The following is a 15913-nucleotide window of genomic DNA, read 5'->3' as shown; positions in this document are numbered from 1 at the left end:
CAGGTAGCATCTCAAGATGCAGTGCAAGTTCCCTTTCGATACGGAACTACAAATAACACAGAAATAAATGTAAAAAGTTGCATTTTTGTCTCAGTACAATGAAATCACTCCTAAAACAGCACACCAAAATAAACTGACATGACACATTTTCTGACACTTTTACCACATGACAAATTATATCTTATAATAACTTCAAAAATGGTGTAAAAATTGCATATAAAAATGTATAATAACATTCAGAATAAAAACATTTTGTAATTCAGACAGGGATTTTTTTTATGAAGAAACAACACTGGAGTCTCATTTAATTTCTATCACTCTCCCTTTCTTGCATTAATGCTGTTTTTATTGGTAAACGCTTACTTTGAATGAAAATGTAGCTATAAAGTGATAAAAACTATTTGACAACGCTATGTGGCACCATGTTGAATGTAATGACATGGTAATATCAACAACGTCATAACCACAGTTAATGAATAAAGAGTTACGTTTAAACCCGACAAAGGTTTAAGGCCTACAAAGTAGGCTTAGCCTATATAGGAAAAAAACTGTAGCTACCACAACCCTTTCATGAAAAACAAATTAGAACGTAGAACTGCTTGTTGGGAATGGAAGTTATTCAACACATCCAAACAAAGGAAACATTTAATGCGGTTTCACTCATATATCAAATAATATGATATCTATTATTTTGTTTTAGCCTACTCACCTTTAGGTTCAAAAGCCAGCAAGCCGTCCGGTTTAAAAAATGTGTAAACGACATAAGATGCAGCAGCCGCGATCACATCCAGAAAACCTGAAGATAATGTAATATTAAGGCCTGTTCACATCGGGCCGACGTTTAACGCCTCGTGACTAAACAAAGGGCGCCAATGTGAGTGTGCACACCGACGCGTAAAACGCCACGCGTAAAAGCGTCATTTTAAAAAAACCGCCTCGGGTTAGTTTTTTTGGTTTGACGCACCGCGTCAAAAACTATCCGACCAATGAGATTGGCGCTTTTGCTCACGTGTCTGGAGCTTCTGAAGTTACAGTAAAACACAACTTGGGGGCGCTCAAACACAAAACGGTCTTGCCGAGCGTAACGCGAAGAAGATATACGCCAAGTATAGCGTCTACACTGCCGGGAAGAAATAAGACAAGGAAGATGCAAGACAAGATGAATGTAGAGCTGTTGGTCTCGTTGGTGTCGGAACATAAAGAACTATATGACAAACGTGCCAGCGACTACACGGGGTATTTCTGTTTTACATTAAGCGCCATCTAATGTCAGGGAATGAATTTGCATGTTCACTCGGCTCATCGTCAGCGAAAATCGCTTGGGTGTGTAAGGTTGGAAATAATCCAAGATTATTTCAATGCAACAAAGACAATTGCTTTTCTCTCAGACATTCCCAGCACAGCAGTGCTAAGAGGGATATAGGCCTGTAGGCCAGGGATTTGGGACAATGGGGGAAATTGTGATGGTCTGATTGGTCAGTTTGAATATCTCACACCTAGGTGTTAGGTCACACGGTCGGGGAAGTGACAAAACAGGATGTAACTGTTGTTCTGCCTCTTTTCTTTGGATGCCGAGCTGGGTGGAGGGGGTCTCTCTCTCTCTCTCTCTCTCTCTCTCTCCCCCCCCCCCTCTCTCTCTCTCTCTCTCCCCCTCTCTCTCTCTCTCTCTCTTTCTATTTCTCTCTCTCAGGTAACATTTTACATTATGCTGGGTACAAATGGTTTAAATTCTCATTACATCAAGTTGTAACTATTTAAGTGTAAACATAACCTTATTGCACATTGAACTTTTATTTAATTCATGGAGTCAGATTAAAACGAGATAATTGCATATGAGAACCTGTGTCTTATTTGACCAAAATTCATTTAAAACGCTGGAAAGACTAGAACACGCGCATTCCTTTACCGGCTGTTTGGAGACCGGAAGTTGGGCCAAATAGCCGGGGTTTTTACAGTGGCGACCCGAGACGTGATTCTCAGATGGAGCGGTATGATTTTTCTTAGTATAACTAAATCCAGAGAGCACAGACTACGCCACCCTGGGAATTGCACCCAAGGAAATATAAAAAGGACCCAGGTTCGGTGGTGCAGAGAAAATACAGAGTCGCTTCATCCAATAAATTAATGATTTTATTTAAAAGGAAAAATATCCCACTAGCACCATTTGTTTGTAATATAAATAGCTGGCAAGTTTATTATAACAATACACAATATATCAAATGTTAAAAGAACATTCCTCCAGACATTGCTGATTTTCAAGCACTGAATAACATTAAACCAAACAAAAACAAAAATGTATGTACCGTCCCCACAAAATAAAACAAACAAGAAAAATAATTATTACAAAAAGAATATAACGGCAAGGCTAAAGCTTACGTTAGGGGTGGCAAGCTAGCTGTAAACAATTGTGCTCTCAACCATTTAAGTGTGCACGGCAAACTACATATGAAGAGGTGCTCAAACCCTGGTGCTCCAACCTCACAGCAAATGTGTTCACCCAGGTGACTAGCCTCCCCCTCGGCGCACTCAGCCTTGACTCGAAACAAAACAAAAAGAGACAAAAAAAGAAAGATTAGTAGGGAAGATACACATACAAAATAATCACAACAATCACATCAGACACAATTATGATGATTGACCAGATCAGGTGGTGCACAGGTGATAAATAATCTGTCCAACCTCATTGGCAGTGAGGACCCCAGAATACTCAATGGATGACCGTTAGATAGACACTAATATAACATCACACGGCACTACGGCCCAAATCACGCTGATCAGTCCAACTCAATTACAGAAATAGCAATAACCCAAACCATAAAATTAAATCAAAAACACAGCGACTATTAAAGTCTTGAAAACCTAACAAAATAATTATTCACGAAGGACAAAAGAATAATCTAGTCATAGAAAAACAGCAGCACGACCTGAATTAAATCACGTGGTACGCGGAAAACTGCAAAACAAAACATAACAATCAGACAAGGATCTACTCCAATCATCAATACAAAACATTACTAAATCATACGTACCACACGAGAAATCACACACACATCACGGATCACACATCACGATGTCAGGATGCACTCGCGAATGTTCCACTAAAACACACAATAACCCCCATTAATCTTGACTAACCCCATACAACCCACATCACAACAGATCGTGATCGCCGTCATACCTCAAAGCTGTCTATGAGTGCTCGACGCAACTCCCAGGGTACGCAGACGAAACTGTTACAGCGATCCTTCAAAGATAAAAACAGTCTAAACACTTTAAAACTACACAAAACCGTGCATAATCTCCGTCGCTTACCTGAACTATAGTGAAACCGGAAGAGGGGTGGGTGTGACCAAGCCTACATTCTAGGGCTTCCCGTCTAAACATTTAAATACGCTGGCCCTGATTACCTCATCCACCCATTCCCATATAAGGGCAATGACGAAAAGAAACAGGAAAGGGGAAATCCCCTACTGCTACATTCCACCCCCCCCTTCTTTTATCGGCGCCCCGACGATAAGAACTCAAATATGAACATTAGAGACAGACTACGACGCAATGCCACCAGGCTAATGCCAGGGCCTAAACAAAGCCGGAACAGCCTGAGACACAACCCTAGAAGAGCAAACAGTCCCACCAGCGACCCCCTGTGCAGTCTGCGGAAGATGGTACAAATTGGAGTGTTGCCCGGCAGTCGAACGAGCCGTCCGTCGTAAAGATGGTCGAGTCTCCTCCGACAATGTTGGACCTAGATGATCAATCAGGGCAGTCGGAGGGGTCAACGGCCTTGCCTCCTGGGCATCTGGAGTAACCAGAGGCGACCTGGCAACCTCTTGTACTGTTGAAGGAGTACGGGAATATCTCGTAGGGTCAGCAGACTCAGCACTTGAACTGGGACCAACCGAACTGGTAGGTACTACAAGCCACAAATCATCATTAAACTCTTCTTCGGGTGGCCCAACTGTCACTGATGGTCGATCCTGGGGGATGTCCTGGGGCTCTGGCTGCAATTGAGCTTTCAGCATCGTCCGATGTACATGTCGTACCTTCCCCAGATCGTTCACAGGTGCAATGGAGTACACCACTCCCTTCTCTTTGGGTGCCTTCAATACCTGATAAACAACAGAGCTCCAAAGGTCTTGAATTTTGTTACGTCCCCTTACACCCACGTTACGCAGGTAAACTCGCTGACCCTCAGACAGTGGCATTTCCTTCACCCTCTTATCATGATAGTCCTTGCGGCGTGCAGCAGCAGTTGCTAGTCTCCCTCTAGCACCCTCAAAGGCGACCTGCAGTCGGGCCTCATGTTCTCGAACCCAGTCATGTACCGTACCAGCCTCTGACTCCCGCACTCTGCCCAACAAGAAGTCTACTGGTAGTTGGGGATCTTGACCAAACATCAAAAAGTGTGGGGACTCACCAGTCGACTGATGTGGGGTGGTGTTGTAACAGAAGACTAACTGCGGAAAGGCAGGAGGCCCAGTCTCTCTTTCTTGAGGCAGGTAGGGTGCGCAGCAAATTATGCATTGTCCTGTTGAAACGCTCGCATTGACCGTTGCCAGCAGGATGGTAAGGTGTGGTACGTGATCGGGTAATCCCATAAAGACAGCAAAGCTGTTGAATCAGGTTGCCCTCGAAACTACGACCCTGATCGGAGTGGAGACGACTAGGCACCCCAAACTTGCAGAACCACTCCGTCACGAGAACCTGGGCCACAGTAGAGGCCCTCTGGTCCCGGGTAGGTATAGCCACTGTAAACTTACTAAAAATGTCTGTCACAACAAGCACATTTTCCAGGCCATTATGTGAAGGCTCCAAGACGGTAAAGTCCATGGCCAAAATCTCGTTGGGCCGTGAAGCCAAAAGATGTCCCATGAAACTAGGAGTAGCCGGATTCGTATGCTTAGCCACTTGACACCTTTCACATTCTTGGCACCAGCGCTTCACTTCCACAGCCATTCCCGGCCAAAAGCAGCGTCGACGGACCAACTCCATAGTCCGTTCTACCCCCTGATGCCCATGGTCATGGTGTAACTGGGTGAGTACATCTTGCTTCAACACTGCTGGTAGAACTACTTGAAATACCTCCTCACCCCCATTAGGCCGAAGAGTGCGACGGTATAATACCCCATCAGTCTCCACCAGTCGATCCCAGTGCCGTAGTAACGCCAATGACTGGGTGGATAGTGCTTGACGCATCACCAAACTAGGGTACATCTTCTGCTTGCGAAGAGTCCAAATAGCTTGAATATCTGGGTCTGACCACTGTAGAGAACATATATCAGAGGCAGAATGATGGGGTAAAGCAAAGATGGCTGTTTGGATTACCTGGGATGGTAGTACAACTTCGGTCTGCTGCAGAGATTCTGGAACGAAGGTGGTGGTATTCTCTGGTACATACTGCCGGGATAAAGCATCAGCGTTCCTATTTACTCTGCCAGACCGGTATCGAATTTCATAATCGAAACATGACAGTTGGGCCACCCATCGCTGCTCTGTTGCTCCCAACTTAGCGGAGGCCAGATGACTCAAAGGATTGTTGTCGGTGTAAATGATGCACTTTTGTCCCAAGAGGTACTCACGAAACTTCTCCGTAACTGCCCACTTCAAGGCCAGGAACTCTAATTTCATTGAACTGTAATTAAGCATATTACGTTCAGGGGGGCGAAGACCACGACTTGCATAGGCTATAGGCCGGACTTTACCGTCCTGTTCCTGTGATAGAACTGCCCCCAAGCCACTATGGCTAGCATCAACTTCCAGGATGAAAGGTAATGCGAAATTGGCATAAGCCAATACTGGAGTGGAGGTGAGTTTAGCTTTCAGTCCTTCAAAGCTCTGCTCACAGGCCTCTGTCCAGGCCGCAGCGAAATCCCGTCCGCTCCTTTTCCGAGCCTTTGTTCCAACCAACTCTGCTACTAACTTATGTAGGGGTGCGGCCATTTTCGCAAAGCCCTCCACGAAGCGACGGTAGTAGCTGGTGAAGCCAAGAAACGAACGCAGCTCCGCCACCTGGGTGGGACGTCGCCACTGGGCTACCGCCTCGATTTTCCCAGGATCCGTGGAGACGCCAGCGCTGGAGATCACATGTCCCAAATAGCCAACCTCCTGCTTAAAGAAGGTACATTTCTCCAGCTTGGCTTTGAGTCCTTCCTGTCCCAGTCGGCTTAACACTCCCTCTAATCGCTCCAGATGCTGTGAAATGGAAGAAGAGAAGACCACAACATCATCCAGGTAAAGTAACAGAGATTGACAGTGCTGTTCCCCAAACAAACGTTGCATGAGGCGCTGGAATGTGCTTGGGGCGTTGCAAAGTCCGAAAGGCATACGGTTAAACTCGAATAATCCAAAAGGAGTACAAAAGGCTGTCTTAGCTTTGTCCTTCTCGGCAACAGGAACTTGATTATAGCCGCTGACTAAATCGAGAGTAGAGAACCAATTGGCCCCGGAAAGAGCGTCCAACGATTCTTCAATGCGTGGTAACGGAAAAGCATCTTTACGAGTCTTTTGATTTAATTGGCGGTAGTCCACGCAGAGGCGAAGGCTACCATCTTTTTTCCGCACCAGAACAATGGGGGACGCGTAGGGACTGCAGCTCTCCCGAATGATCTGTGCCTCAAGAAGTTGATTGATATGGGCTTTGACAACCTCATACTCAGATGGGGGCAACCGCCTATAGCGTTGCCGGACAGGGACATCATCTAACAGGGGGATTTCATGGGATATAAGGCTGGTACAGCCCAAATCCCCCTCATGAGCTGAGAACACAGCCTGGTACTCAACCAGCAATGTCCTAACCTGTTGGGCCTCCTCCCTACTAAGGTCGGATAAATCAAGGGCATCTATTTGGCTCCGAACTGAGCTGGGAGATGAACCAGCTACTTCAATAGCCCTCAACTCAGCTACGCCCTTAGGCAAACTGACCACATCCACCCCACGCAAATAACCTAACTGGGTACGAGCGTAAAGCAAGACATCAGTAGTGCCAACATTTACAACAGGAACGTAAACTGTACCCCCAAACACCTGGACTAACGAAGGAGATGCCAACAGTCCACCAGGTAGGCCAGAGTCGAGAGGCTCAAATAAGGAGGTACTACCAGATAAGTGATCTGAACATGTTGCCCTGACAAACTTGGTCACACCCCCTGGAATACGCTGAACCCTCCCCTGACTTAGCTTAACAACATTCTTCACATCAGGGGGGGGCTCAACACCTGCCTGATAACACTGTTGCAAGGCTTGGAACACATGACCAGGTGCCTGAGACACGGTTGGTAACTCAAATAAAGCAGGCCCATGTTGAAAAAACAAAAGTTCGTAGCATTTGCTAATTGCATTCATCCCAAGGACCCCTGGGACACTAGCACCACCAGGAGGGTCCTTTACTACAAGCACGCCGCAACCAGGTATAATCCTACCACACAAGAAAACATCCAATTCTAGATAGCCCAAATAAGGAATAGCCAACCCATTAGCAGCCTTAAGCTGAAGCCAACGGCAGGCCTGTAAACTCCCTGTCTTAAAGTGTTGCAAAAAGAAACTCTCGGTAACTGTGGACACCATAGAACCGGTGTCCAATAAACAGGACACCTTATGTCCACCCATAAGAATGTCTATATGGGGGCAAGAGGACATTAAATTGGCTGCGGTGCTTACGCTACTTACAACACAAGAGCCTATAAGGGCCCCACCCGAGCTGTGGCTCAACGGTTCGGTGGGCATTAGTTTTCCGACCCCTGTTGGGAGGGCAATGGTCCAGTACTAGTGGGGGAAGGTAAAGCTACAGAGTGAGACCGGGAGCGAAAAGGAACCCTTGCACCGTCACAATCCCTTGCAAAGTGCCCCGGGCGCTGACATCTCCTACAAATTACAGGGCCATCACGGAGCGGTCTAACATGCCTCTGGTTGTTCTGAAGTAGAGCGATACTTTGGGTTAACTGATTAAGCTGATCTTGTTGTTGTTTCAGAATAGCTTTAAGATCCCCCAGTTCTGCTCCTAATGCACCATTACCCAACATGGTAGAGGAACCTCCCTGAACCCCATACTGAAGGCCATAGACCGATGGAACAGAGTGACTACGACCCCTATGCCCCCCAGGCATGCCCTCCCGCTCCCACCTAATAGCTTCCCCTCTGACATCCAACAGGGTAACTGCGGGCTGGCGACGCACTAGTTGCTTTAACTCTCGGCGGAGTGAACAGTCGGAAACATACTCAATAAATTGGTCTCGTAATAGCACCTCAAAGTTCAACATGCCCGCTGGTGCAACACGTTTTACCAGGTCCAGAAGACGCATCAGAGCCAAAGAAAACTCATGAAGACTCTCCCCCTCTTGCTGCTTCCTGGAAAAGAAAGCCTCCTGCAATGCAACATATGATTGACAACAGCCATACAGTTCTTGCAAGATCTTAATAATGATTTCCGGGTCTCCCCGCTCTGCATCTGAACGATATTTAATTTCATCCCTGGCCTCACCTTCCAAGTGATCAACCAAAAAGAAAGCTTGATCAACAGGAGCCAAATGACGGGCTCGCATACATGCACGTGCCTCCTCGACCCACTCATCAATATTCATGCCAGAGTTGCCTCGGAACATAGGGCACTTTCTATCCCGTGGGATAAGAACAAGTCTCTCAGTAGCAGTTCTAATACCTTCCGCAGCCACACTGGTAGATGGCCTTGCTGCAGTATTGTCACAGAGAGCCGGAATAGAGTCCGTTGACACAGTTGCCGCCGGCTCCTGGCGCAGACGTTCATTTTCGGCTCTCAGTTGTAGCACAATGTCTCTAAGTTGTATCAGTTCATCCTCCATGACTGAAAAATAGGACAAAAACAAAAGGAAAAAAACAAAGCACAGCTACACAGAAAAACTCAGGGAAGACGTTCGTTCAGAAGGGACCTCAATTAGTCCAGGGCTTGGGCATCACCTCAGAGTCAGAGTCGGCTGCTGTTTTTCAATACTCAAAAAAAAAGAAAACAAGAAAATAACTTCAAACAAAATGATCAATATGAGAGTACAGAATCCACGTCTCTGCTTTTACAATGCAACCACCCTGCCGACTACGCCAGTTTGTGACGAGAGCGGTATGATTTTTCTTAGTATAACTAAATCCAGAGAGCACAGACTACGCCACCCTGGGAATTGCACCCAAGGAAATATAAAAAGGACCCAGGTTCGGTGGTGCAGAGAAAATACAGAGTCGCTTCATCCAATAAATTAATGATTTTATTTAAAAGGAAAAATATCCCACTAGCACCATTTGTTTGTAATATAAATAGCTGGCAAGTTTATTATAACAATACACAATATATCAAATGTTAAAAGAACATTCCTCCAGACATTGCTGATTTTCAAGCACTGAATAACATTAAACCAAACAAAAACAAAAATGTATGTACCGTCCCCACAAAATAAAACAAACAAGAAAAATAATTATTACAAAAAGAATATAACGGCAAGGCTAAAGCTTACGTTAGGGGTGGCAAGCTAGCTGTAAACAATTGTGCTCTCAACCATTTAAGTGTGCACGGCAAACTACATATGAAGAGGTGCTCAAACCCTGGTGCTCCAACCTCACAGCAAATGTGTTCACCCAGGTGACTAGCCTCCCCCTCGGCGCACTCAGCCTTGACTCGAAACAAAACAAAAAGAGACAAAAAAAGAAAGATTAGTAGGGAAGATACACATACAAAATAATCACAACAATCACATCAGACACAATTATGATGATTGACCAGATCAGGTGGTGCACAGGTGATAAATAATCTGTCCAACCTCATTGGCAGTGAGGACCCCAGAATACTCAATGGATGACCGTTAGATAGACACTAATATAACATCACACGGCACTACGGCCCAAATCACGCTGATCAGTCCAACTCAATTACAGAAATAGCAATAACCCAAACCATAAAATTAAATCAAAAACACAGCGACTATTAAAGTCTTGAAAACCTAACAAAATAATTATTCACGAAGGACAAAAGAATAATCTAGTCATAGAAAAACAGCAGCACGACCTGAATTAAATCACGTGGTACGCGGAAAACTGCAAAACAAAACATAACAATCAGACAAGGATCTACTCCAATCATCAATACAAAACATTACTAAATCATACGTACCACACGAGAAATCACACACACATCACGGATCACACATCACGATGTCAGGATGCACTCGCGAATGTTCCACTAAAACACACAATAACCCCCATTAATCTTGACTAACCCCATACAACCCACATCACAACAGATCGTGATCGCCGTCATACCTCAAAGCTGTCTATGAGTGCTCGACGCAACTCCCAGGGTACGCAGACGAAACTGTTACAGCGATCCTTCAAAGATAAAAACAGTCTAAACACTTTAAAACTACACAAAACCGTGCATAATCTCCGTCGCTTACCTGAACTATAGTGAAACCGGAAGAGGGGTGGGTGTGACCAAGCCTACATTCTAGGGCTTCCCGTCTAAACATTTAAATACGCTGGCCCTGATTACCTCATCCACCCATTCCCATATAAGGGCAATGACGAAAAGAAACAGGAAAGGGGAAATCCCCTACTGCTACACGAGCAAAGTCCTTTCCAGAAAAAATGGAATCTAAAATCCACACAGAGGTTTGAACATCTTCTCTTTCTTCCGCCGCTGTGGTAAGTTCAACTTTTTCTACCCTTTAGAAGTGTTGAGAAAATGTTTGCATTGTTACGGGTCGGAAGGCTCTTTGTCTAGAAACACGCGTGAGGACGTGATTAGAGTAGCAGCGGCAGCGCATCAGATGAAGAATGAAAACACTTGTATAGATTTGAAAGATCTCCTTGTTTGCCTAAGCAACAAGAAACGAAACCTAAGATTGGAATAACATCTTCAAAATAATTGATAACTCGATGAAGAGCTGAAAATGTAAAGCCTAAAAGTTTTAAAATCAGCCGCATGTTTTCCGGCCAGTGTTGTATCTGGGCTTTGTTTTAAACACTAGCAACAAGTGATGAGAATGAGCAAACAACAGAAATAGAAATCTAATTTTGTAAACAATCGGAAAACACGTGATTTTATAAATAAAAAGGCAGATCGATGCATTGTTTATGGAAAGAAAATTTTGGGAAAACAGGATGATATGATGTACAGGCTAAAACTCAAATATTAAGGCTAATACTAAATGCTATTGGCATGCTGTTTTCAAAACGCTCAAGGCTACGCTAAATGCTAAAGCCATGCAATCAAGGATAATGCTAAATGCTATTGTCCGTGTTGCTTTCAAAACGCTCAAGGCTACGCTAAATGCTTAAGTCATGCTGCATTAAGACTAATACTGATATCAGATTCAAGTGTACTTGAATGAGGGGAGCGAGTTATTTCCGTCCAGAATCAGCAAATGCTTTTTGATCAACCTGGATTCGGGTGCGTTCCATAACCTCTGTTCTCAATTAAATGTTCCTTTAGATACGTGTACTTGGTTATACCACGGGCTTGATTAAACCAAAGCCATATTAAGAAAAGTACGTTGATCGACTAACGTCTTTTTATGGTGATCATGACCTCTACTAAAGTGAAACAATTTGATTAAGTTCCTGAGGTGGCATTCAAGGGGGTTATGTAAGTGTCTGTTATTTTGTACGTGTGAATACGGCAAATCTCCGATATTTAGCAGACTGGCGAGATTGTGTCGTGCATCCTTAGGAGAAGGACTGCAAATCGATATAGTTTCCTTATCTATAAACGAAAGAATATAAAGTAAGAGTAAATAGAAGAATCAAACGTTAAAATGGCCATTTAAAAAGACTAAATGAGAAGAAAAGGTATTTGAAACCTAGCAAAGAGAAAAGAGAAACAGCCAATGTACATCTTATCAGTCCTGAGCCAGAAGCATTTTCATATTCAAATGTATTGACATGACAACAAGTAGAGATTGGACCATGCATTAAGTTGTTCCAGACTTTTCAGAGACTGAAAACAATAGTATTTGACTTGTATTGTTAAAGAATATAATTATATTATAACTGGAATTATAATAAACATTATATTACACTCGCCGAGCAGGACAATAATTGGAGAAGGGTGACTTTCGTCCCTAAAATTGAATTTCTGAAACAGAATTTTCATTTGTGTGCTACCCAGTGCCAAAAAAGGGGCGGGTACACGGCTAGAATTGTGTGGCACAGGTAATTGCAAACAAAACTGTGCAACAACTAAAATCTAATTTATCAGAGAAGTATGAAAAGCAAAGAAAGTTTGGAAAACAGGATAATATTATTTACAGACTAGAAATCAATCTCACATTGAAAACATTAATATTCTATACTAAACCTAAACTAATCTTGACAAACTCTCTATTACATTTGAAAGCTTGAACTTTAACACAGATGAGATTAAAAAGCATGCAATAATTCTGTTAATTTTCAAATTTGAAATTGTGCGTAACACATTATGCTCAAAATGAATTTGAAAATCAAAAACAGCGAACGCGCATCTTATTTATCCTGAAACAACAAAACACTCATATTCAAAGTTCCAGAGAACGTCGCGCATTAGGGTTCAGTAACTCTGAATCTTGAACAAAATTTATGAATTGTTACGTTTTAATTAATTCTGAATGACTCCGAGATTGTTTTTCCCAAATAGATTATTGGATTCGTGTGTTACCACAATGTCAAGTCAGAGATTAGCGACGGCTAAAACACTGATATCAGACGCTCGCTGGCTGCTTGGGTGAGAGGATGAGTGAGTCCGTCTAGGACCAGCTAGAGGCTGGTCGATTAATCTAGCTTGGACGCTTCCGACAACCTCTGTTCTTATTTAATAGTACTTTATGTAAGTGCAAGTGAAAGATCACGAGCTTGGCCAATCCAAAGCCATTAAAGAGAAGTAAAGTTCATCTACTGGCGTCTTTAATGGTGGCCAAAACCTACTGAAGTAAAACAGTTAAGTTAAGTTCCTGAGGGGCACCCGAGAGAGGGCTACTGAATGTATCTTTGATTGTTGTTTGTGGGGATTACGGCAAAATCCTAGATATGTAGCCATTGCCTCAGCTGATGATCTTCAGGACTGACCACTTGTGCCGGAGACCTACTGGGTAAGGAACTCGAAGCGACAGTTTCCTGGTCTAAGCGGATAAAATATTATTAAAGAGTCAAAAGAGAATAATTAAACATTAAAATGGTAATTTTGCCTTTCACGTAGTCCTCAAAGAGACTAAAAATGAAAGAATAGGCATTTGAAAAAACAAATACTTTGACAACAAAGTTGTTCCAGAGACCAGAAATAATATTATTTACCTTATATTATTTTAAATATAACATAATTGTATTATAACTCGAATTCTAATATACATTGTGTTATAATCGCCAAGCAGGGCATTAATTGGAAAAGACAACCCAAGAGGCCACTCACACATCACAGTAACACACTACTGCATAACTATGGCCTCCCAGTTAGAACTGGATCTAAATTTACAACACAATTGTCATATTTGATTCCACCCATCTCTTAGGCATGAACACTGAACACACACCTCCATTTACCGCTGAACACTACACATAGGAAGATAAAGATGGCACAGAGCCCAAAAGTGACACTTCACTAATGATCTATTGTCCATCATCACACTGAACAGATCCAGACAGCTTCACACACATAGGATGGCAAAGCTGATCCCATGATGACAGTACACACTACCAACTCATGGGAAAACACTGTAACGTACACATGCATGGCTACAGTCACAAATTGATAATACAAATTCTAAAGCAAAGACAGACTTGCTATTAAAATTCAAAATGTTTAACTGATTGTTATTGGTGTGGTTGGAAAATCATAGGGCCCATGATTTCTCAACAAAGCCTCTAATAACAGACACATCATAAAAAACAAACTAGATCTGAAGTGTGAAAGCTTCAATCAATTACAAAAAAAATTACAATTCAACCCATGTCATCGACTGTGACTTAGCCAGCAAAACACACACACACACACACACACACACACCCCAAAACACACACACACACACCCCCCAAAACACACACACACCCCAAAACACACACACACACACACACCAAAACACACACACACACAAACACCAAACTGTTATATGACACAAACACACACACACACTGTTACAAGGAATGAACGATCTCCATTCTTGTATTATGCCGAAGTCACTTCTTAAATCTGCATAGGTGGCTTACATTGGAAGATTACTGAACAAACAATGATTATTATATATGTATTTCTTCATGATTTTTGATTGAATATTATTATTGATATTACATGAATTATTGTTGCATATTTATATTTTGACCATTTGACCTACAACAATGTTTTGGACATTGATTAAATTGAATCTCTGCGTTTGGGTTACACTAAATGTTTTACAGAAACTCTACATGAAATGGGGTTAAAAACCAGCATTTGTTGTTTTGTTGTGATGAAATTTATTTGAGTGTTTCCTGAAACAGTGTAAGAACTTGATCTTCTTTTGTCCTCCCTTGACCATGTTTCTAAATACATCAATTTAAGGGCCTTTTGCCAGAGACAAATTTGAATCTGACCATATTAGCCCGTTGACCAATAACAAATGCCATGTGTCTACTTTTGCTGTTTGTTGTATTGGATGCTCTTTTAAATCACAAGATCACTGCTACTGACGTTCATGTCCTGTGTCCTGGTTCAGAAAGAGACAGCTGCCAGATTGCTGTCCCACTCGTTTGCTGCCAGATTCAGTGCCTGTTCTTGTGAAGTGTGTGACGGATGAATTGCACATCTATGAACAGTGAAAGACCATTTGATGGAGCCTCCTCATGCAGGGCTGGATGGTGAAGAAAGACTGAACACTGACAAACTGTTATTGCTACAAAGCCTGGAAAAAATGTCTGAAGATGCAACTGCACACAACAGAAAGTTCTCTCTCTCCCCCCCCCCCCCCCCTCTCTCTCTCTCTCTCTCTTTCTATTTCTCTCTCTCAGGTAACATTTTACATTATGCTGGGTACAAATGGTTTAAATTCTCATTACATCATGTTGTAACTATTTAACTGTAAACATAACCTTATTGCACATTGAACTTTTATTTGGGAGTCAGATTAAAACGAGATAATTGCATATGAGAACCTGTGTCTTATTTAACCAAAATTCATTTAAGTTGGGCCAAATAGCCGGCGCTTTTACAGGTGTGAACACAAAAAACGCGTTGAAAAACGCTGACGAATAATGCGCGCCGATATTCGTCCCGGTGTGTACGGCCCTTTAGACACCAGCAATAAAACTAACAAGAGGCGCGCTTTCATTGTGAAAGCGAATCATCCAGATCTCTTTCAGTCTAGGTTTACAGTTTCGTTTTTAGAAAGTAACTCGGAGGGAGAACTACGGTGGCCGAGAGAGGTCAACGCACTGCAACTGAAGAAAACACATGCAAATAGAAAAACACCTGCAAATTAAGAAAACATCTTCATCAGTTTCACAACACATGTGTGCTCCAAATACTCACAACACAACCAAATACAGAAACACGCTGCAAAAGTTCACAACACAAACAAATACAGAAACGCGCTGCAAAAGTTCACAACACAAACAAATACAGAAAAGCGCTGCAAATAGAACAGAACACAACGGAAATGTTTCCGGGGAACCCAATAAGTGATGGACCCGGCTGGTACGTGCTTGGCCCTGTCCCAAATGGCGCACTTCAGGTGGACTTTCGGTCTCGTGGACTTAAATTGCGCGTGCTCGCTGAGTCTACGAGTGCGTAGTCCGTCCCATTCATCATTTTAACGCTCTAAAGTGTGCTCAGCAGCGCCCCCTTTGTACCCTTGAAGCGGTCTTCCGCGAAGCCCGCATATGCAGGCTTCACGCACTTTAACTACCCAGGAATCCTTGCGAAAGGCCAATCAGACAATGGGAGGAGCTTTCGCTCACG

At 43.1% G+C, this 15913-nt stretch overlaps 1 protein-coding gene and 1 long non-coding RNA gene across 2 annotated transcripts in view; both read right to left on the bottom strand.

Moving 5' to 3' along the window:
* The window catches only part of dnajc16 (DnaJ (Hsp40) homolog, subfamily C, member 16), a 68505-nt gene extending 53139 nt beyond the window's left edge, over nucleotides 1-15366 (bottom strand). The window contains exon 1 of the mRNA XM_079588036.1: nucleotides 15264-15366. Within this exon, the coding sequence (XP_079444162.1) occupies nucleotides 15264-15300 (37 nt within the window). The 5' untranslated portion in view covers nucleotides 15301-15366. The remainder of the gene's footprint in view (nucleotides 1-15263) is intronic.
* On the bottom strand, nucleotides 2115-4454 carry LOC306986219. Its single transcript, XR_013794940.1, has 2 exons — nucleotides 3030-4454; nucleotides 2115-2531 (listed from the first exon to the last, which is right to left on the bottom strand). It is a non-coding gene; the product is annotated as an uncharacterized lncRNA (long non-coding RNA).
* Nucleotides 15367-15913: the final 547 nt, after the last annotated feature.

Source organism: Phoxinus phoxinus (assembly GCF_949152265.1).
Source record: "Phoxinus phoxinus genome assembly, chromosome: 18".
Lineage (NCBI taxonomy): Eukaryota > Metazoa > Chordata > Actinopteri > Cypriniformes > Leuciscidae > Phoxinus > Phoxinus phoxinus.
The sequence above is the reverse complement of the archived record's forward strand: the minus strand, read 5'-3'. Positions and strand labels throughout refer to the sequence as shown.